The sequence below is a fragment of the Salvelinus namaycush genome, chromosome 21 (assembly GCF_016432855.1).
Source record: "Salvelinus namaycush isolate Seneca chromosome 21, SaNama_1.0, whole genome shotgun sequence".
Taxonomy (NCBI): Eukaryota; Metazoa; Chordata; class Actinopteri; order Salmoniformes; family Salmonidae; genus Salvelinus; species Salvelinus namaycush.
The window spans coordinates 8,982,282-9,002,431 of record NC_052327.1 but is presented as its reverse complement, the minus strand read 5'-3'; the positions used below and the strand labels follow the sequence as shown (position 1 = coordinate 9,002,431).

Here is a 20,150-nt window from a genome sequence, read left to right as displayed (position 1 = left end):
GACGGTGTTATAGTGTTATAACACAGTTCATTAGACCTCCAACAAGGCATCTGTTGAACAATACTCTGTGTGAATATGGTTAGACCAGTTGGATCTGTTGAACACTTGCCCCTCTATGTACTACATTTGTTTGCAATCATGGACCAACACATGACCAAACACATCAAAAATGAGGAGGACCAAGGCACTCTTCATGCAATTAAAATGCCTTCATTGCAGTGGAATGTTCAATTGAACAAAATCTTTCAAACTCATAAACGTTTTGGCGTGTCTTGTCTAGCCTTTGTCAGGGAGTGATACCATGACCAACACAATTTACATGCTGAGGTCTTATTAACCTTTTCATTTGTGAGTTCAAAATATCTCGAACGGTTGACACGGCGCGTAATGTCACAAAGCACTCACTATTCCAAAATGTGATTGTTGCGCAACAGGACAGTTAACCCACGCTGCCCTCAAACCAAGGCATGCTGACTACTAATTATCTACAGTATAGGCTGTTTCAACTTGTCAATTTCGAATTATTTTGGAACAAGTTTTATTTTCTAACAGTTTGAATTGAGGTGTGTTCCACCTCCTCATTAATTCACAAAGAAGTAGCCCATTTCACTGTTGACAATTGTGTTTGAGGCATTACTGAACTTCTCTTTTCGACTGGAGCCCGAGCACTTCCCCAGTGTTTCCCCAAGTATAGAAAAAGAACCCCCCCCCTAAATCTAATCTTATTTGTCACATTGGCCGAATACAACATATGTAGACATTACAGTGAAACGCTTACTTACAAGTCCTTAACCAACAATACAGTTTTAAGAACCCCCCCCCAAAAAATAAGAAATTAAGTAACAACTAATTAAAGAGCAGCAGTAAAATAACAATAGCGAGGATATATACAGGGGGTACTGGCACAGAGTCAATGTCCGGGGGCACCGGTTAGTCGAGGTAATATATACATGTGGGTAGAGTTATTAAAGTGACTTATGCATAGATAATAACAGAGAGCAGCAGCAACGTAAAAGAGGGGGGGCAATGCAAGTAGTCTGGGTAGCCATTTGATTAGATGTTCAGTAGTCTTTTGGCTTGGGGATAAAAGCTGTTTAGAAGCCTCTTGGACCTAGACTTGGCACCCCGGGTACCGCTTGCCATGCGGTAGCAGAGAGAACAGTCTATGACTAGGGTGGCTGGAGTCTTTGACAATTTTTAGGGCCTTCCTCTGACACCGCCTGGTATAGAGATCCTGGATGGCAGGAAGCTTTGCCTCAGTGATGTACCGGGCCGTACACACTACCCTCTGTAGTGCCTTGCGGTTGCATGCCAGGCAGTTGCCATACCAAGAGGTAATGCAGCTAGTCAATCTTTTGAGGATCTGAGGACCCATGCCAAATCTTTTCAGCTTCCCGAGAAGGAAGAGGTGTTTCTTTCCTCCTCCCTATATGCTTTCTCGTCGTTGTTGCCTACCACTGTTGTGTCATCGGCAAACTTAATGATGGTGTTGGAGTCGTGCCTGGCCGTACAGTCATGAGTGAACAGGGAGAACAGGAAGGGACTGAGCACGCACCCCTGAGGGGCCTAGTAATTTAGCTCGTCTGGTAGGCTTGTGTCACTGGGCAGCTCTCGGCTGTGCTTCCCTGTGTAGTCTGTCATAGTTTGCAAGCCCTGCCACATCCGACGAGCGTCAGAGCCGGTGTAGTACAATTCGATATTAGTCCTGTATTGATGCTTTGCCTGTTTGATTGTATGTCGGAGGGCATAGCAGGATTTATTATAAGGTTCTGGGTTAGAGTCCCACTCCTTGAAAGCGGCAGCTCTAGCCTTTAGCTCAGTGCGGATGTTGCCTGTAATCCATGGCTTCTGGTTGGGGTATGTATGTACAGTCACTTTGGGGACGACGTCATCGATGCACTTATTGATGAAGCCAGTGACTGATGTGGTGTACTTCTCAATGCCATCGGAAGAATCCCGGAACTTATTCTAGTCTGTGCTAGTAAAACAGTCCTGTAGCTTAGCATCTGCTTCATCTGACCACTTTATTGACTGAGTCACTGGTTCTTCCTGCTTTAATTTTTGCTTGTAAGTAGGAATCACGAGGACAGAATTATGGTCAGATTTGCTAAATGGAGGGCGAGGGAGAGCTTTGGATGCGTCTCTGTGTGTGGAGTAAAGGTGGTCTAGAGTTTTTTTCCCTCTGGTTGCACATTTAACATGCTGGTAGAAATTATGTAACACAGTTTTGCTGCATTAAAGTCCCCTGCCACTAGGAGGCCGCCTATGGCCATATACAGCTCATTGAGTGCGGTCTTAGTGCCAGCATCGGTTTGTGGTGATAAATATACAGCTACGAAGAATATAGATGAACACTCTCTAGGTAGATAGTGTGGTCTACAGCTTATCATGAGATACTCTACCTCAGGCGAGCAGAACTTTGAGTCTTCCTTTAGATATCATGCACCAGCTGTTGTTTACAAACATACATAGACTGCCAACCCTTGTCTTACCAGAGGCAGCTGTTCTATCCTGCCGGTACAGTGTATTACCTACCAGCTGTATGTTATTCATGTCGTCGTTCAGCCACAACTCGGTGAAAATGTCCCAGTTCTTCCATGGCCTGCATGCTCAGCAGACACGTCACCCATTGAGCATGTTTGGGAGGCCCTGGATCGACGTGTACAATAGTGTTTTCCAGTTTCCGCCAAAATCCAGCAACTTCGCACAGCCATTGAAGAGGAGTGGGACAACATTCCACAGGCCACAACCAACAGCCTGATCAACTCTATGCGAAGGAGCTATGTTGCGTTGCATGAGGCAAATGGTGGTCATTCCAGATACTGACTGGTTTTCTGATCCACGCCCCTTTTTTTGTGACCAACAGATGCTTTATCTGTATTCCCAGTCATGTGAAATCCATAGATTAGGGCCTAATTAATTTATTTAAATTGACTGATTTCCTTATATGAACTGTAATATTTCAAATTGTTTCATGTTGAGTTTATATTTTTGTTCAGGATAAGTAGCCTATCTTTTGTTAAGATTATAGCTAGCTTAATTTCAGTCAACTGCTCCTGCTGAGGCCAGGCTTTGTTTAACGTTAGCTTCTAACTTTATCCTTCTAGAGAGTTTGGCTATCAGTAGCCAGAGCCGTAGCTAGCTAGTTTGCCGTTGGACAGAGTGGTAAATGAATTATGATTCCACTCGTTTGCAGTGAGGCAGGCGTGATTAGAACTCAGATAAGAATATTAGCGTTCTGAGCTTTGATCAACGTTGGGAATGTAATAATAAGCGGGTAAACGATAATGAACTAAAAGGTGAGTAAATTCTATTTCACAAAAAATTAACTTTTACATGTGTTGACCCTCCACTACACCCCTGATCGGGGTCACTGGGTCGATCCATGTGAGAAGTTAATGCATAGTCATTGTATGGCATGGTCTTTTGCTATGAGACTCGAAATTGAGCTCAGGTGCATCCTGTTTCCATTGATCATCCTTGATCATCCTACAACTTGATTGGCGTCCACCTGTGGTAAATTCAATTGATTGGACATGATTTGGAAAGGCACACACCTGTCTATACGGTCACACAGTTGACAGTGCATGTCAGAGCAAAAACCACGCCATGAGGTCGAAGGAATTGTTCTTAGAGCTCAGAGACAGGATTGTGTCGAGGCACAGACCGCCATCATTCTTAAATGGAAGAAGTTTGGAGTTTGGAACCACCAAGACTCTTCCTATAGCTGGTCGCCCGACCAACTGAGCCTTGGTCAGGGAGAAACCTGGCACCATCCCTACGGTGAAGCATCGTGGTGGCAGCATCATGCTGTGGGGATGTTTTTCAGTGGCAGGGAATGGGAAACTAGTCAGGATCAAGGCAAAGATGAACTGAGCAAAGTACAGAGAGATCCTTGATGAAAACCTGCTCCAGAGTGTTCAGGACCTCAGACTGGGGCAAAGGTTCACCTTCCAACAGGACCATGACCCTAAGCACACAGCCAAGACAACGCAGGAGTGGCTTCGGGACAAGTCTCTAAATGTTCTTGAGTGGCCCAACCAGACCCCGATCGAACATCTCTGGAGAGACCTGAAAATAGATGTGCAGCGACATTCCCCATTCAACCTGACAGAGCTTGAGAAGATCTGCAGAGAAGAATGGTAGTAACTCCACAAATACAGGTTTGCCAAGCTTATGGCTTCATATACAAGAAGACTCTATGCTGTAATTGCGGCCAAAGGTGCATCAACAAAGTACTGAGTAAAGGGTCTGAATACTTATGTCATTGTTTCCGTTTTTTGATTTTTTCAATAAATTAGCAAACATTTCAAAAAAATTGTTTTAGCTTTGTCATTATGGGATATTGTGTGTAGATTTATGAGGGAGAATTTTTTATTTATTTTTAGAATAAGGCTGTAATGTAACAAAATGTGGAAATTTCAAGGGGTCTGAATTCTCTCCGAAGGAACTGTGTGTGTGTATACACTACCGTTCAAAAGTTCAAAAGGGTCACTTTGAAATGTCCTTGTTTTTGAAAGAAAAGCAAATTTTTTTGTACATTCAAATAACATCAAATTGAGCAGAAATAGTGTAGACATTGTTAATGTTGTAAATGACTGTTGTAGCTGGAAATGGCTGATTTTTTATGGAATAGTAATTTACAACATTAACAATCTCTACACTGTATTTCTGATCAATTTGATGTTATTTGAAAGGACAAAAAATTAGCTTTTCTTTAAAAAACAAGGACATTTCTAAGTGACCCCAAACTTTTGAACGGTAGTGTATGTATTAGGGCTGACCCCATTTAGACGACTGTTCGATTTTTAGTCGATAGGCTGTTGGTCGACTGAGGTTCCTTTAGTTACCTGTCTGATTTGCGCCTGTCTCAGTGGACTAATCCTTTGCGGATGCCACGGGGAAGGCACAGTCCATCACTCTAAGACATGTAATACTGAAATTGTATATGGTTAGATTATGTAAAAATAATAACACTAATAAATCTAATATTATTTTATAACAAATTTGGTTTCTCCCGCATTGGATACGGCCGCTGTCTGCGGTTCTAAAACATAATATTCAGTGCGCCATAGATTTGGCGCCGTTCCCTATGTTGCTATGTGCATAATAGCAAAGTTAAGCAGCATTTTGGGATTGAGAACAATGTGGCGGAGGCAGCAGCAGCAGCAAAGACGTGGAAACAGCCCTTGCCTTAGCCTAATTGTGTTAAAAAAATCGAGGAGAAAGGAAACCCCAATTTAATTAGGTGTATAATCAATAGCCTAACTATTAAATGTGCCTAGCTTTATAAATCATCCATATATATCTACAGAAATAAGACAGATCCTGCTTCTGTTGCCTGTTTGAGTGTTTGTTTAATAGCATACTGATTTCATGAGCACCAAACCTCATGCAACGGCAAAATGTTGGATAATGCAATTTCACAGATTCGGCTGTTTTTAATCTTTGCTATGCTGTAATAAAGGCTTTACAAAAAAAATGTGTCAGAACAGACTGGTATTACTTATAATTTATTTAGGGTTGTTTACACTGTTCCAAACAGGCAAAAATAATATTGTAATCTAACAGCACTTGTTTGTCACACATATGTATAAAGCTCTCGCTCCTATACCCTCCTTTTTCTTGATCTCCTTCTTATTGTTATTACAATTATTATTATGTTCATCATTATAATAATAAGTAATGTCGTTATCATGAGTAGGCTTTGTATAGTAGCTTTGTATAACTACTATCAAGCTGTAGGCCTAAGAGCACATCCTGTTTAGTCTTAATGCCGGAACGTACTTAGGCTTATATTTCAACATATACGCTACTGTATCTATCAATCCAATCAATCATTAATTTGTTCATGCCATCACACAGCATACGCGACATGCATGCTTTGAAATGCAATCAAGCGTTTCAGTTTTAAAATGAAATAACAACGGGAACTTTGAATAATTAGCCTAAACAATAAATTAACCTCAATTCACGAATGCATGCAATGGTTTTTATTCTGCTGTAATAAATATTTTATAGATTTTTAAAGGAGTTAGGACAGACTCTCTGGTACACTTAGTGTTGTTTACACTGTTCCAAATGGTCAGGAAAAAAATGTAATATTATGGTTGCCAAACGGTAACTGTTTGGCAAACATAATACTCCCGCAACGCTTGTTCTATACCCTCCTTTTTCTTGATCTCCAGTAGTTTCCACTAGTGATGCACCGATATGACATTTTGGCCGATACCGATATCCAATATTTAAATACCAAAAATTTTAGCGGCCTTTTAAATATTCTAGTACGGTTAAATATTTAACATACACATGTACACAGCGGTCTAAGGCACTGCATCTGTGCAAGAGGCGTCACTACAGTCCCTGGTTCGAATCCAGGCTGTATCACATCTGGCTGAGATTGGGAGTCCCATAGGGCGGCGCACAATTGGCACAGCGTCGTTCGGGTTTGGTCGGGGTAGGTCGTCATTGTAAATAAGAATTTGGTCTTAAAACTTCTTATGGCTGCAATCCCGTTAACGGGATCGATATGACAACAGCCAGTGAAAGTGCAGGGCGCCAAATTCAAACAACAGAAATCTCATAATTAAAATTCCTCAAGCATACAAGTATTTCACACCATTTTAAAGATACACTTCTTGTTAATCCCACCACAGTGTCCGATTTCAAAAAGGCTTTACAGTGAAAGCACCACAAACGATTATGTTAGGTCACCGCAAAATCACAGAAAAACACAGCCATTTTTCCAGCCAAAGACAGGAGTCACAAAAAGCAGAAATAGAGATAAAATGAATCACTAACCTTTGATGATCTTCATCAGATGACACTCATAGGACTTCATGTTACACAATACATATATGTTTTGTTCGATAAAGTTCATATTTATATCCAAAAACCTCAGTTTACATTGGCGCCATGTTCAGAAATGTCTCCAAAATATCCGGAGAAATTGCAGAGAGCCACGTCAAATAACATAAATAGTCATCATAAACTTTGATGAAAGATACATGTTTTACATAGAATTAAAGATACACTTGTTCTTAATGCAACCGCTGTGTCAGATTTCAAAAAGCTTTACGTCAAAAGCACAATATTCAATAATCTGAGAACAGCGTTCAGACACAAAAGGAAGCCATACAGTTACCCGCCAAATTGTGCAGTCAACAAAACTCATAAATAGCATTATAAATCTTCACTTACCTTTGCTGCTCTTCGTCAGAATCCACTCCCAGGACTCCCACTTCCACAAGAAATGTTTGTTTTGTTCGGTAATGTCCATCATTTATGTCCAAATAGCTATTTTTGTTAGCGTGTTTGGTAAACAAATCCAAAGTCAGGAAGCGCGTTCACTAAAAGCAGACAAAATGTATATATAAATAACATTTATATATATTTATAAAATAAATAACAGTATGGGGATGAGGTAGTTGGATGGGCTATTTACAGATGGGCTATGTACAGGTGCAGTGATCTGTGAGCTGCTCTGACAGCTGGTGCTTAAAGCTAGTGAGGGAGATATAAGTCTCCAGCTTCAGTGATTTTTGTAGTTCGTTCCAGTTATTGGCAGCAGAGAACCGGAAGGAAAGGCGGCCGAAGGAGGAATTGGCTTTGGGGGTGACCAGTGAAATATACCTGCTGGAGTGCGTGCTACGGGTGGGTGCTGCTATGGTGACCAGTGAGCTGAGATAAGGTGGGGATTTACCTAGCAAAGACTTATAGATGACCTGGAGCCAGTGGGTTTGGCGACGAATATGAAGCGGGGGCAGGGTAGTATATGGGGCTTTGGTGACAAAACGGATGGCACTGTGATAGACTGCATCCAATTTGCTGAGTAGAGTGTTGGAGGCTATTTTGTAAATGACATCGCCGAAGGCAAGGATCGGTAGGATAGTCAGTTTTACGAGGGTATGTTTGGCAGAATGAGTGAAGGATGCTTTGTTGCGAAATAAGAAGCCGATTCTAGATTTAATTTTGGATTGGAGATGCTTAATGTGAGTTTGGAAGGAGATTTTACAGTCTAACCAGACACCTAGGTATTTGTAGTTGTCCACATATTCTAAGTCAGAACCGTCCCGAGTGGTGATGCTGGACGGGCGGGCAGGTGTGGGCAGCGATCGGTTGAAGAGCATGCATTTAGTTTTACTTGCATTTAAGAGCAGTTGGAGGCCACGGAAGGAGATTTGTATGACATTGAAGCTCATCTGGAGGTTAGGTTAACACAGTGTCCAACGAAGGGCCAGAGGTAAACAGAATGGTGTCATCTGCGTAGAGGTGGATCAGAGAATCACCAGCAGCAAGAGCGACATCATTGCTAAGTGTCATATACCTAGGTGTCATCTAAAATAACCCTACTTTTTAAGACAGTTCTTATTTGATTAATGGTGGTCGGACCCATCTATGTGAAGCTAGCCGCAATAAGGATTAGCAATAATAGTGGACTTTGCGGTTAGCCTTCAAAATAAAAGTGTGGCATAATTCTACTATTTGTATTAATTTGCATCACTGTCATTGACATACTTTTATTTTGAAGGCAAACCGCAAATTCCACTATTGTGCCTAATCCTTATTGTGGCTAGCTTTACAACACATAACCCGGTCCTGTCGAGCGTAACTAGCCAGATGAAGTTAGCTGGCTGCTTATAACGTTAGCTTTGGGCAACAGGGTTAAGTAGCTGGTTAGCTATTTATTTTCATGAACTGAAGTTCAATTTCAATAGGCAAACAACAAGTGGCAACCTAGCAAATACTTACTCAAGGATTCCTAAATCATTGCTAGGAATAATGAAAATGACTGCAGTTTCTACTGGTCATGGTCTTCAGGCTGGTTGTATTGGTGCTAGCTAGGTACCAAGCTAAAGCTAGCTAGCTACCCCAGAAGTTGCAGTCGAACGAATTATTCTTTATTACCAACGCGGTATTGTAAGCACATCGTTCGTGGCCGGTGTTCGCTTGTTTGCAGACTTTTATTTGTACAGCTTTGACAGTGCTATTGTATCTTTTTTGACACGCAAAGACCCAAACGGCGTTCCATAGTATGTATGTCACGAAGCTAATAGCAGTGACGCTGTGTAACTCCGGTAGGGCAACATCAGAAAAATAGCGCAGCTGGTAGTGTGTACCGGTACTCGACCGGTCGGCGAAAGCCAACATCACCCACGACAGAGAACGGTTGATTGTCAAGGGCAATGAATTCCATTATCTTGGCTTTAATGGATTTCGCCTTTGAGTTGTCTCGCTTAAATTTTCTTACTCTTTCAAATGACTGCTCGACTTGTTGACTGCTCGATCCACACAGCAGACATTGTGTGGGCTAGGTTAGGAATGCTGTGTTGCATGTATAGCGCAACATTTTACGTGGCATCATTACATCATGTACCTACCTTATATAGGTATGCACGGCAGCTTTGACATCGGTTTTTAACATCACCGTTAAACTAGACATCGGGCTGATACAGATGTTGGCATTTTTAGCTAATATCGGCTGATTACAATATGTTCACCGATATATCGTGCATCCCTAGTTTCCACAACTACGTCAATTGTATTCCACAGATCTGACTTCCCCTTTCCCTCCTGAGCAACCAGTAAACATTTGCCCGTTTCAAGTTTCTTTTTCACGTTTTCTGCATCCATTTTGCTTTCGTCATTACTGTGTTGAGTTTTTTGTAACCAATTTAATGATGTGATTATGATAAGCTATAGGTCAGGGCCTATTGGTCGCCTGCGATGCTTACTTGTTCCACGTAAAGAGAGCAGGGTTGAGGGAATAGGTCATGTTTTTCGTAAACAAATTAGGGATTTCGGTAACAGAACTTTTCAGTCAGAAAAAGAGACTAATAAATGACTGAAATTATATTGCAGCTTCAGCACAGACAGTTCAATAAACACTTGATGTGCTTTGGTGCCATTTCGCTGCAGTAGGGAGGAGAGTGAGACAACGTGCTTCAGTCACACAGGCATGCGCTGGCAATTTCTTTTAACACAGTGTGATCATCGGGCTCTTTCTTGAGTCATTTGTGTGTGCTTAAAGCATCAGACAAGCTCAGTGTATATGTAGTTGATTTTATTATTCAAACACATAGTCTGTCTTTATATGGGAAAAATCAGTTGAAACATTTAGACCAATCAATTAGTCGAAAGAATACGACGACTCTCGGTCGACCAAGATCTTTTTCAATCGGGGACAGCCCTAATAGATATGTTTTAGTTCAATAGACATGAATTTGCCTACATCTTTATGTGCACAAATATCATAGGCAAATTTATTTGGGGCTAATTCACTACCTGAGTAAGTGGAAACTCAAAACACATTAGCTAGATCGTTATTCTAAATATAATACCCACTGGTAGTAGCCATGTATTAATATAACAGTAAATGTAATGTCCTAAAATAACATAGCAGTCTTAGCCTACTACCCAATGAGGCCCATTACCTCACAATGGCCAATGCGCATTTTGTGCGCTCCGTATCTCAAAGCCATATCAAATATGTTGAAACAAAAAACGTATACCTTTCTGTATACCTACAGAAAGCAGAGAACCCCCTCTCTTCAACTCTGACAACAAGTATTACACAGGATAGCTGTGTTTTTTTAGATGTTTTTTTTCTTCTTGATTTTGAAATGTTATACAATCAGGAAGCATTTTTTTCTCCCGGAGCACAGTGGGAGAGCCATTGAGAGTGGCTCACTCATCACAGCATCCAGGCCCCTGCGAAACAGGCACAGCAGCAGGGCAGACATTATAGGAATCATGAGGGGAATGCACTTTACTGTATGACCAAATCTTGTTTTTAGCATCCTAAAAAAATTTGATGCTTTGAGTGAGGTGACCATGTAGAATGTGCAGCTCACACCGATGCGACCAACAAAATGTTTTACTCGCACAGCCAAGTCAAAGGGCTGTGCGAGTATTTTGGACTACCCCCAAATAAATGTTGAACTGTCCCTAAATGGTAGCAGTCTGGAGGCCTGTGTGGGAAAGGGGAATGCACAAAATTGTACTGGAGATTCCTGTGTTTAATTCACCAGAGTGGTTGTGTTCACAATTAATCTCTTCCGCCCCGAACCCCTCTCGCCCTCTCTCCTCTTCCTCTCTATTCCCCCTTCTCTCTTTCTGTCACTCTTCCTCGATTGCATAGCATGGTTAGCATACCAGTTTCGCTCTCACTTATAATATAGCTCAATTCTCTCCACAACTCAGAATGGTCACAAGACGTGGTACAGTAGCTGAGGAAAGCCATCTGGTTGGACTAAATAAACAAATCAGGTGGTGGCTTTCCAGGCCATTGGGACATTTATTAGCAAGCATTTATTCCAGTGGATTGACATGAGTAAAGGGATACCAATCTTCTGCAACCACCATTACTACTATGATGACTACCACTATTACTAATTGTATTTATTTAGCACATCACAGTGTAGGGTCTGAAATGCCCCATGTACGTAATGGACCGATACAATATCTTCATATGTTATATACGTTATAACATATACGTTATATACGTACATAGGGAAACAGACCATTGCGTATGATCCACATTCCAGTCTTTTCTTCTTAAGGGACATGGCATAAGGACATTTGGAAACTCCCCCCCACCCAACCCCTACTTTTTTTTTTACAATACATTATTCTTGGTCAGAGCCACAGACTGGTCAGTACAGCCCTGCCCCTGGAACAGCAATAAACTGCCCTACATGCTTCCTCAGACTGCAGCCTGGAATTCTATAGAAACTAGGGTTGGGCGGTATCCAGATTGTCATACCTTCATACCGACCTTGTGCTATCCTGGGATATTCGGTTATACCGACACTGAATACAAGGGGCGCTATTTTCAATACGAAGGCTAGCAATGCTAACAAGTGCACTACAGGTCAAATGTTTTAGAACACCTACTCATTCCAGGGTTTTTCTTTATTTTGACTATTTTTACATTGTAGAATAATAGTGAAGACATCAAAACTATGAAATAACACAATGGAATCATGTAGTAACCAAAAAAGTGTTAAACAAATCAAAATATATTTCATATTTAAGATTCTTCAAAGTAGCCACCCTTTGTCTTGATGACAGCTTTGCACACTTGGCATTCTCTCAACCAACTTCATGAGGTACTCACGTGGAATGTATTTCAATTAACAGGTGTGCCTTGTTAGAAGTTAATTTGTGGAATTAATTTCCTTGTTAATGTGTTTGAGCCAATCAGTTGTGTTGTGAAAATGTAGGGGTGGTATACAGAAGATAGTCCTATTTGGTAAAAGACCAAGTCCATATTATGGCAAGAACAGCTCAAATAAGCAAAGAGAAACGACAGTCCATCATTACTTTAAGACTTGAAGGTCAGTCAATCCGGGAAAATTTATAGAAGTTTCTTCATGTGCAGTCGCAAAAACTATCAAGCGCTATGATGAAACTGGCTCTCATGAGGACCGCCACAGGAATGGAAGACCCAGAGTTACCTCTGCTGCAGAGAATAAGTTCAGAGTTACCAGCCTCAGAAATTGCAGCCCAAATAAATGCTTCACAGGGTTCACATCTCAACATCAACTGTTCAGTGGAGACTGTGTGAATCAGGCCTTCATTGTCGAATTGCTGCAAAGAAACCACTACTAAAAACACCAATAATAAGAAGAGACTTGCTTAGGCCAAGAAACACGAGCAATGGTCATTAGACTGCTGGACATTTGTACCTTGGTCTGGAGTCCAAATTGGAGATTTTTGGTTCCCACTGCAGTGTATTTTGAGACGCGGTGTGGGTGAACGGATGATCTCCGCACGTGTATTTCCCACAGTGAAGCATGGAGGAGGTGTTATGTTGTGGGGGTTCATTTCTGGTGACACTGTCTATGATTTATTTAGAATTCAAGGCACACTTTACCAGCATGGCTCCACAGCATTCTGCAGAGATACGCCATCCCATCTGGTTTGGGCTTAGTGGGACTATCATTTGTTTTTCAACGGGACAATGACCCAACACACCTCCATGCTGTGTAAAGGCTATTTTACCAAGAAGGAGAGTGATGGAGTGCTGCATCAGATGACCTGGCCTCCACAATCCCCCGACCTCAACCAAATTGAGATGGTTTGGGATGAGTCGGACCGCAGAGTGAAGGAAAAGCAGCAAACAAGTGCGAAGCATATGTTGGAACTCCTATAAAACTGTTGGAAAAGCATTCCAGGTGAAGTTTGTTGAGAGAATGCCAAGAGTGTGCAAAGCTGTCATCAAGGCAAAGGGTGGCTATTTGAAGAATCTCAAATATAAAATACATTTTGATTTGTTTAACACTTTTTTGGTTTCTACATGATTCCATATGTGTTATTTAATAGTTTTGATGTCTTCACTATTATTGTACAATTTAGAAAATAGTAAAAATAGAGTAAAACCCTTGAATGTGTAGGTGTTCTAAAACTTTTGACCGGTAGTGTACATGTAAAGTTCCATAGCGAATATGCAGTTATTATACATTCTCCTCTGACATAAATGATTTGCACGACAGACATATCAGTTCACAAAGTTATACAAGTAACTACAATGCTACTCACAGTTTGCTGCATGCAAGACATAAAGGCTCTCAATCCAGGAGAGTCTGCTGTTACCAAGAGGAGCTTGATTGCAAGAAGCTAACCACTTAGAAAGATAACTAGCTACTAAGTTAGCAACCAAATTCACAACTGCAGAACATTTAGCACATTTTAGACCGTTAACTTAATAGTTAGGTTATAAGATATCTAGCTGGCAAACGTTTCGTTGTGAATTTCATACTGTAACTAGATCACCTGGTGTGTGCTGCACAACAGTGAGCGACTCACAAGGCTCCGGTCTCTTATTGTTGTGTGCTTGTAAACAAACATGTGACTGGGGACTACCGGTAAGCTTAATAATGTCAAATAATGTGACAGGTGAAATTAAAAACGCAAACTGCTTTCTCTCCTGACGTATTTCACAAGTTGACTGCGGGTATTTATTTAAAAAGTAGCTACAAATATTAAAATGTATTAAAAAACTTCAAATAAACAGTTTCAACGGTATTGCCGGTAGGGGTGTAACAGTTCAAGTCGTAAATGCCAGTTGGAAACATTCATGTGATTTGAACTCATTGAAAAAGCCGATTGGCTACTGGCTAGCGCCTCAGCGAATAATCAAAATTTCCGTTATTTTTAGTTTTTTAAACAACTAATTGACCAACATCGGTTCAATCATTTGAATTCCATTTTTTTTCCCTGTGAGATCAATCCATACATCGCACAGTTTCTCTAGAGATCCAGCCTGAACTGTGCAATGTAGTAGGCAGTTGTAGTTTTCAATAGGCCAATATTCTACATAGTTTAGCGCATAAAACGTGGGAATTAACTACAATGACCATAGTCTATTGCTCATTTACTTGTCCAGTCTGTGTTTCTTTTACTACTGAAGAGAGAAGAGTGCACAATTGTGAGGTGATATAGAGAGCAGCTGTTGCTTCGCAAGGTATTTCTACCTGAAAATACATGATCTAAGTGATTGATAGTTGGTATTCAGCAGTCATAAAAGTATGCCTTATTTTCTTTGAAGATCTACAAAATAGTGATTTTGTCAAACAGCATAGGCAGCAGCTCTACAGAGATGAGATGATGACTTGGAATTAAATAATAAAGTAATCAAGTAAAACAAATGTGAAATACACAACAATTGAAATATTTTATTAAAGTAAAGTAATGTGAATAAATGATGGCATATAAGTGATAAGCAGTAATGGGCAGTCGCTAACATCATGGGACTTTTTAAAATTGTTTTATTCTGTGTTGTTACAGCATTCAACCCACATAATGCATAGTGCATTTAATGTTTAGAAAAAATTTATCAAAACCAAATTTGATTTTTTTTACCGAAACCGAACCGACCTCAAAAAGCCCTAATTGCTCAGCTCTACTAATGGCCAACAAGCTGCGTGAACCATAAACAAAAAATACAGCTATCATGCTTGTAAACAAATTATAGAGTTAAATAGTATATTAAATAATATTTTGTTGTTGCATTTAACTGACGAAAATGCTGTTATAGAATAGGTTTTGGCGGTATACCGTATATAACGTATAACTGGGAATTTGGAAATAGCCATGGCATAGTTTTTCAATACCCTCAATACCGTTGAAACTCTTGCACATTTGCACATTTGTGGCCTGCTGGAGGTCATTTTGCAGGGCTCTGGCAGTACTCCTCCTTGAACAAAGGCGGAGGTAGCGGTCCTGCTGCTGGGTTGTTGCCCTCCTACGGCCTCCTCCACGTCTCCTGATGTACTGGCCTGTCTCCTGGTAGCGCCTCCATGCTCTGGACACTACGCTGACAGACACAGCAAACCTTCTTGCCACAGCTCGCATTGATGTGCCATCCTGGATGAGCTGCACTACCTGAGCCACTTGTGTGGGTTGTAGACTCCGTCTCATGCTACCACTAGAGTGAAAGCACCGCCAGCATTCAAAAGTGACCAAAACATCAGCCAGGAAGCATAGGAACTGAGAAGTGGTCTGTGGTCACCACCTGCAGAATCACTCCTTTATTGGGGGTGTCTTGCTAATTGCCTATAATTTCCACCTTTTGTCTATTCCATTTGCACAACAGCATGTGAAATTTATTGTCAATCAGTGTTGCTTCCTAAGTGGACAGTTTGATTTCACAGAAGTGTGATTGACTTGGAGTTACATTGTGTTGTTTAAGTGTTCCCTTTATTTTTTTGAGCAGTGTATGTATAACTTTATGAGCTAGATCTTTGCAATTGGTTTATTTTTGTTTGCTCTCGTTTGTATATTTCGCTAGCAGCCTCCTTGGAAATTTGCTATTACTTGTGCCCTTTTTTTTGCGTTCTTGTAATAGACGCCCAATGGGCTTTTTTGCTTTTTGGTGAACCCTTTTGTACTAAACCGGTAATAACATAAATCCCGAGATGAGAGAAGGACTGTATGATGATATGAAAATCTGGATCCCACCCAACCCTATTATAGAGGCCAATTCCTTAGTAGGTGACATTAGAGGTCACCATGTTGGAGAAGTGGGTGCTCAGGATGATAGACGAGTTTCTCACTAGTAATAACCAGTTGGAGGGCCGTTCAAGGGATTTTCCCCCAGTCATATGTGGTAAATTCCCACTTCCCACGGTTATGAACACACCATGACACTGCCTCCTTCAAAATGTTTATCTGACAGCATAAAGATAATTAAAATATACAAGCAAGCATGAGGCAATGAGTTGACGTTGACTAGGAAGAATTGGTCGGGAGTTTAGAGTTCACCCTGTACAGATACAAGTTACCACAGAGATCATACATCCATATAGACATCCATATAGATAGCATCAGAGTTATTGTCAGTGAACAAGTTTCAGATAGATACCAGACATAGATACTATATATAGTATTATTCTGTAAAACATTCAATAGTCAGTACTCTGGATACTGGCCCTTCAGAGGGGGAAGGGCTGACCAGGCCTTGGGAATTATACTTTGTGCTTTACTTTGTGTTCCTGGACTATTTCCCATGCAGCTCCAGATGACAGAGAGTACATAAATTAGTGCCTATCAAATCAAAGTTTATTTGTCACGTGCGCTGAATACAACAGGTATTCAGTGAAATGCTTACTTACAGGCTCTAACCAATAGTGCAAGAAAGGTATTAGGTGAACAATAGGTAGGTAAAGAAATAAAACAACAGTAAAAAGACAGGCTATATACAGTAGCGAGGCTATAAAAGTAGCGAGGCTACATACAGACACCGGTTAGTCGGGCTGATTGAGGTAGTACGTCCATGTAGATATGGTTAAAGTGACTATGCATATATGATGAACAGAGAGTAGCAGTGGCGTAAAAGAGGGGTTGGCGGGTGGTGGGTGGGACACAATGCAGATAGCCCGGTTAGCCAATGTGCGGGAGCACTGGTTGGTCGGCCCAATTGAGGTAGTATGTACATGAATGTATAGTTAAAGTGACTATGCATATATGATAAACAGAGAGTAGCAGCAGCGTAAAAAGAGAGGTTGGGGGGGCACACAATGCAAATAGTTTGGGTAGCCATTTCATTACCTGTTCAGGAGTCTTATGGCTTGGGGGTAAAAACTGTTGAGAAGCCTTTTTGTCCTAGACTTGGCACTCCGGTATCGCTTGCCATGCGGTAGTAGAGAGAACAGTCTGTGACTGGGGTCGCTGGGGTCTTTGACCATTTTTAGGGCTTTCCTCTGACACCGCCTGGTGTAGAGGTCCTGGATGGCAGGCAGCTTAGCCCCAGTGATGTACTGGGCCGTACGCACTACCCTCTGTAGTGCCTTGCGGTCAGAGGCCGAGCAATTTCCGTACCGGGCAGTGATGCAACCAATCAGGATGCTCTCGATGTTGCAGCTGTAGAATCTTTTGAGGATCTGAGGACCCATGCTAAATCTTTTTCGTTTCCTGAGGGGGAATATGCTTTGTCGTGCCCTCTTCACGACTGTCTTGGTGTGTTTGGACCATTCTAGTTTGTTGTTGATGTGGACACCAAGGAACTTGAAGCTCTCAACGTGCTCCACTACAGCCCCGTCGATGAGAAGCCTGGCCTACATGTGTAATGTAGTAAGAATGTGAACACTTGAAAGCTTGATGAAGGAAGCAACATTTTAATTGCTACATCTGTTTTGAATTCAGTGAGTTGTGTTAGCTGCTGTTTCTTACAGTAACATGATTTGTGTACTATTACTGTAGCAGTTAAGTCTGTGGCGTAATATGCTCTATTTGGTCTAAAGCATATTCTGTTAAAGGTTGGAGGGTGCCTTATCTTGCCAATCTCTTGTCTACTGTAATATTCTAGGTCAGCCAAGGAAAGGTTTTACGAGACTATGAGGAAGCTAAAGTCTCACAAGGCTGTCATGTTTTCCAAAATGTCTCAAAAGCATATGAACAAGTCGTACAAGTTTTTACAATTCCTGATCATAGCCCTCAAATTCAAACACCATTCAAATGTTTAACCTGAATATAATTTTCAAGGTGTCATTGTCTTATACAGGTCATGCTAGGTCCACACGCATGCACTGGTAGTAGTAGCATTTCCCTTGTATCGGTAGCTAGCTAGCCCACAGGTCATAGCATATTCATTGTATCGGTAGCTTGCTAACTGCTCTCTCCACAGGTCATAGCATTTATTTTGTATCGTTAGCTAGCGAACCGCAAACTTCTCCCTCCACAGGTAGCTAGGAAGCACGGTGGCTAGGAGTTTTTCCTAGCCACCGTGCTTCTACACCTGCATTGCTTGCTGTTTGGGGTTTTAGGCTGGGTTTCTGTTCAGCACTTCGAGATATTAGCTGATGTACGAAGGGCTATATAAAATAAACTTGATTTGACTTGATTAGTAACACTCATTTATCAGTAGCTAGCTAACCGCCAACTGCTCTCTCTCTTTCCTCAGGTGCGTTCGCCAAGGTCAAAGAGAGTCAGCGGATGAGCGACGAAGGGAAAATGGACCAGGACGAGGCAGACGGAGTGCGTAAACGCTGCCGGACAGTGGGATTCGCTCTACAGGCTGAGATGAACCACTTCCACCAGCGCCGCGAGGTGGACTTCAAGGAGATGATGCAGGCCTACATCAAACAGCAGATCGCCTTCTACCAGCGCGTGGGCCAACAGCTGGAGCGTACCCTGCACATGTACGACAACCTGTAGAGGCTGGGCTTGTCATCAGCCCTGACGTTATCCTTTTGATCCGAAATGGCCGCCCAGTTCAACGGGCCCTCTTCAGGGTTTGTCAAAAAGCCTAGTGGAAATAGAGAAATCCCACTGGACACACACTGGTTGTTTAAATGTAATTTGTCAATGTATTGTGATGTGGAAAATACATTGGATTTTAACAAAGTTTTCATCGTTGAAATTAGGGTAAAACCTCAACTTAACTACATAGACTTAACCTGGTTAACAGGTTGTTACATCAGTCTAATTTCAACATAATCATCATAACAATTAAATACGTGGAAATTGCGTTGAAAATTCCACGTAGAAATGTAAAAAACCTTTGGGTGGTTGAAATGATGTTTAATTTCATATTTGATTAGACATATGTTATTTGAACTTGTTTCAATGCTGACAGTAAAATGGTATGTTTGAATCGACGTCATCGTTTCAACGTCATGCCATCAACCTAAATAGAGGTACCGGTATATTGAAATGAAATGGTAAGCCACAGTCCAACGATTCCTGCCTGAACACTGACACCTACGGAGAGGTAATGCACTTCAGTGAAACAAGTCTACCATACAGATGCCTTCCTCTATGTACCCCGCTTAGCTTGAGAAACAAGCTGCGTTCAATTCAGCTGACCTATCATGTCAACACAGTTAGACATTGGTCAGCCTCCATACACTTTTGAATAGACTACCTAAATACCATTGAATAGTTGAAAGTAACTCCTCTAACTTTTCTTACACTAGCTGTATGTGAAAGTAAGTTTGGAGTGAGGTTGGGTTTATTGTGTTAGCTACATTGACATCTGATTTTCCCAAAGGCCACCATCATGTCAACGCTAGGTATACTGTCATTCGACTATGGCTGATTGGATCTTTAGAAGTTTAGAAGTATAGAAGTAGTTGCCTTATAATTAGGATGCTGAATTTACCTCTTTATTTCGGTTGATGACATGAAGTTGAAACTGACGTTGATTCAAACACACAATTTTACTAGGTCAAATGAAATATGTCTAATCAAATATAAAATTCAACATAATTTCAACAGTGTTGGGGAATCTACTCTGGAAATATAGGGAAAGGGAAAGGGGGATACCTAGTCAGTTGTACAACTGAATGCATTCAACTGAAATGTGTCTTCCGCATTTAACCCTCTGAATCAGAGAGGTGCGGGGGGGCTGCCATAATAATATAGTTTACCAAGCTACCAAATACTTCACACTGGAAGAAGTTAAGCTACACTAAAGCTACCCTTAAGAAAAATATAGTTTACTTAATTAAGGTTACTTTCAAAAAGTAGTTCAATACATCCGAAGGACATTCCGAAAAATTATTGTATGTAAATTTGAAATGTCAGTCTACAAATTGCAAGAACAGTTCACTTTGGGGTCATACATGAATGGAATATGTCATTTTAATAGAATATGTAAGTTTCAAGTGAGAATTTGGCAGGTCTGACGCTGAAACCCCCCCAAAATA

General features: G+C 41.1%; 1 protein-coding gene across 1 annotated transcript in view; it reads left to right on the top strand.

Annotated features, from left to right (window-relative positions):
• snx33 (sorting nexin 33) overlaps positions 1–18,890 on the top strand; it is a 37,985-nt gene extending 19,095 nt beyond the window's left edge. Inside the window, exon 2 of the mRNA XM_039017134.1 lies at positions 18,404–18,890. Coding sequence (XP_038873062.1) covers positions 18,404–18,657 — 254 coding nt within the window. The 3' untranslated portion in view covers positions 18,658–18,890. The remainder of the gene's footprint in view (positions 1–18,403) is intronic.
• Positions 18,891–20,150: the final 1,260 nt, after the last annotated feature.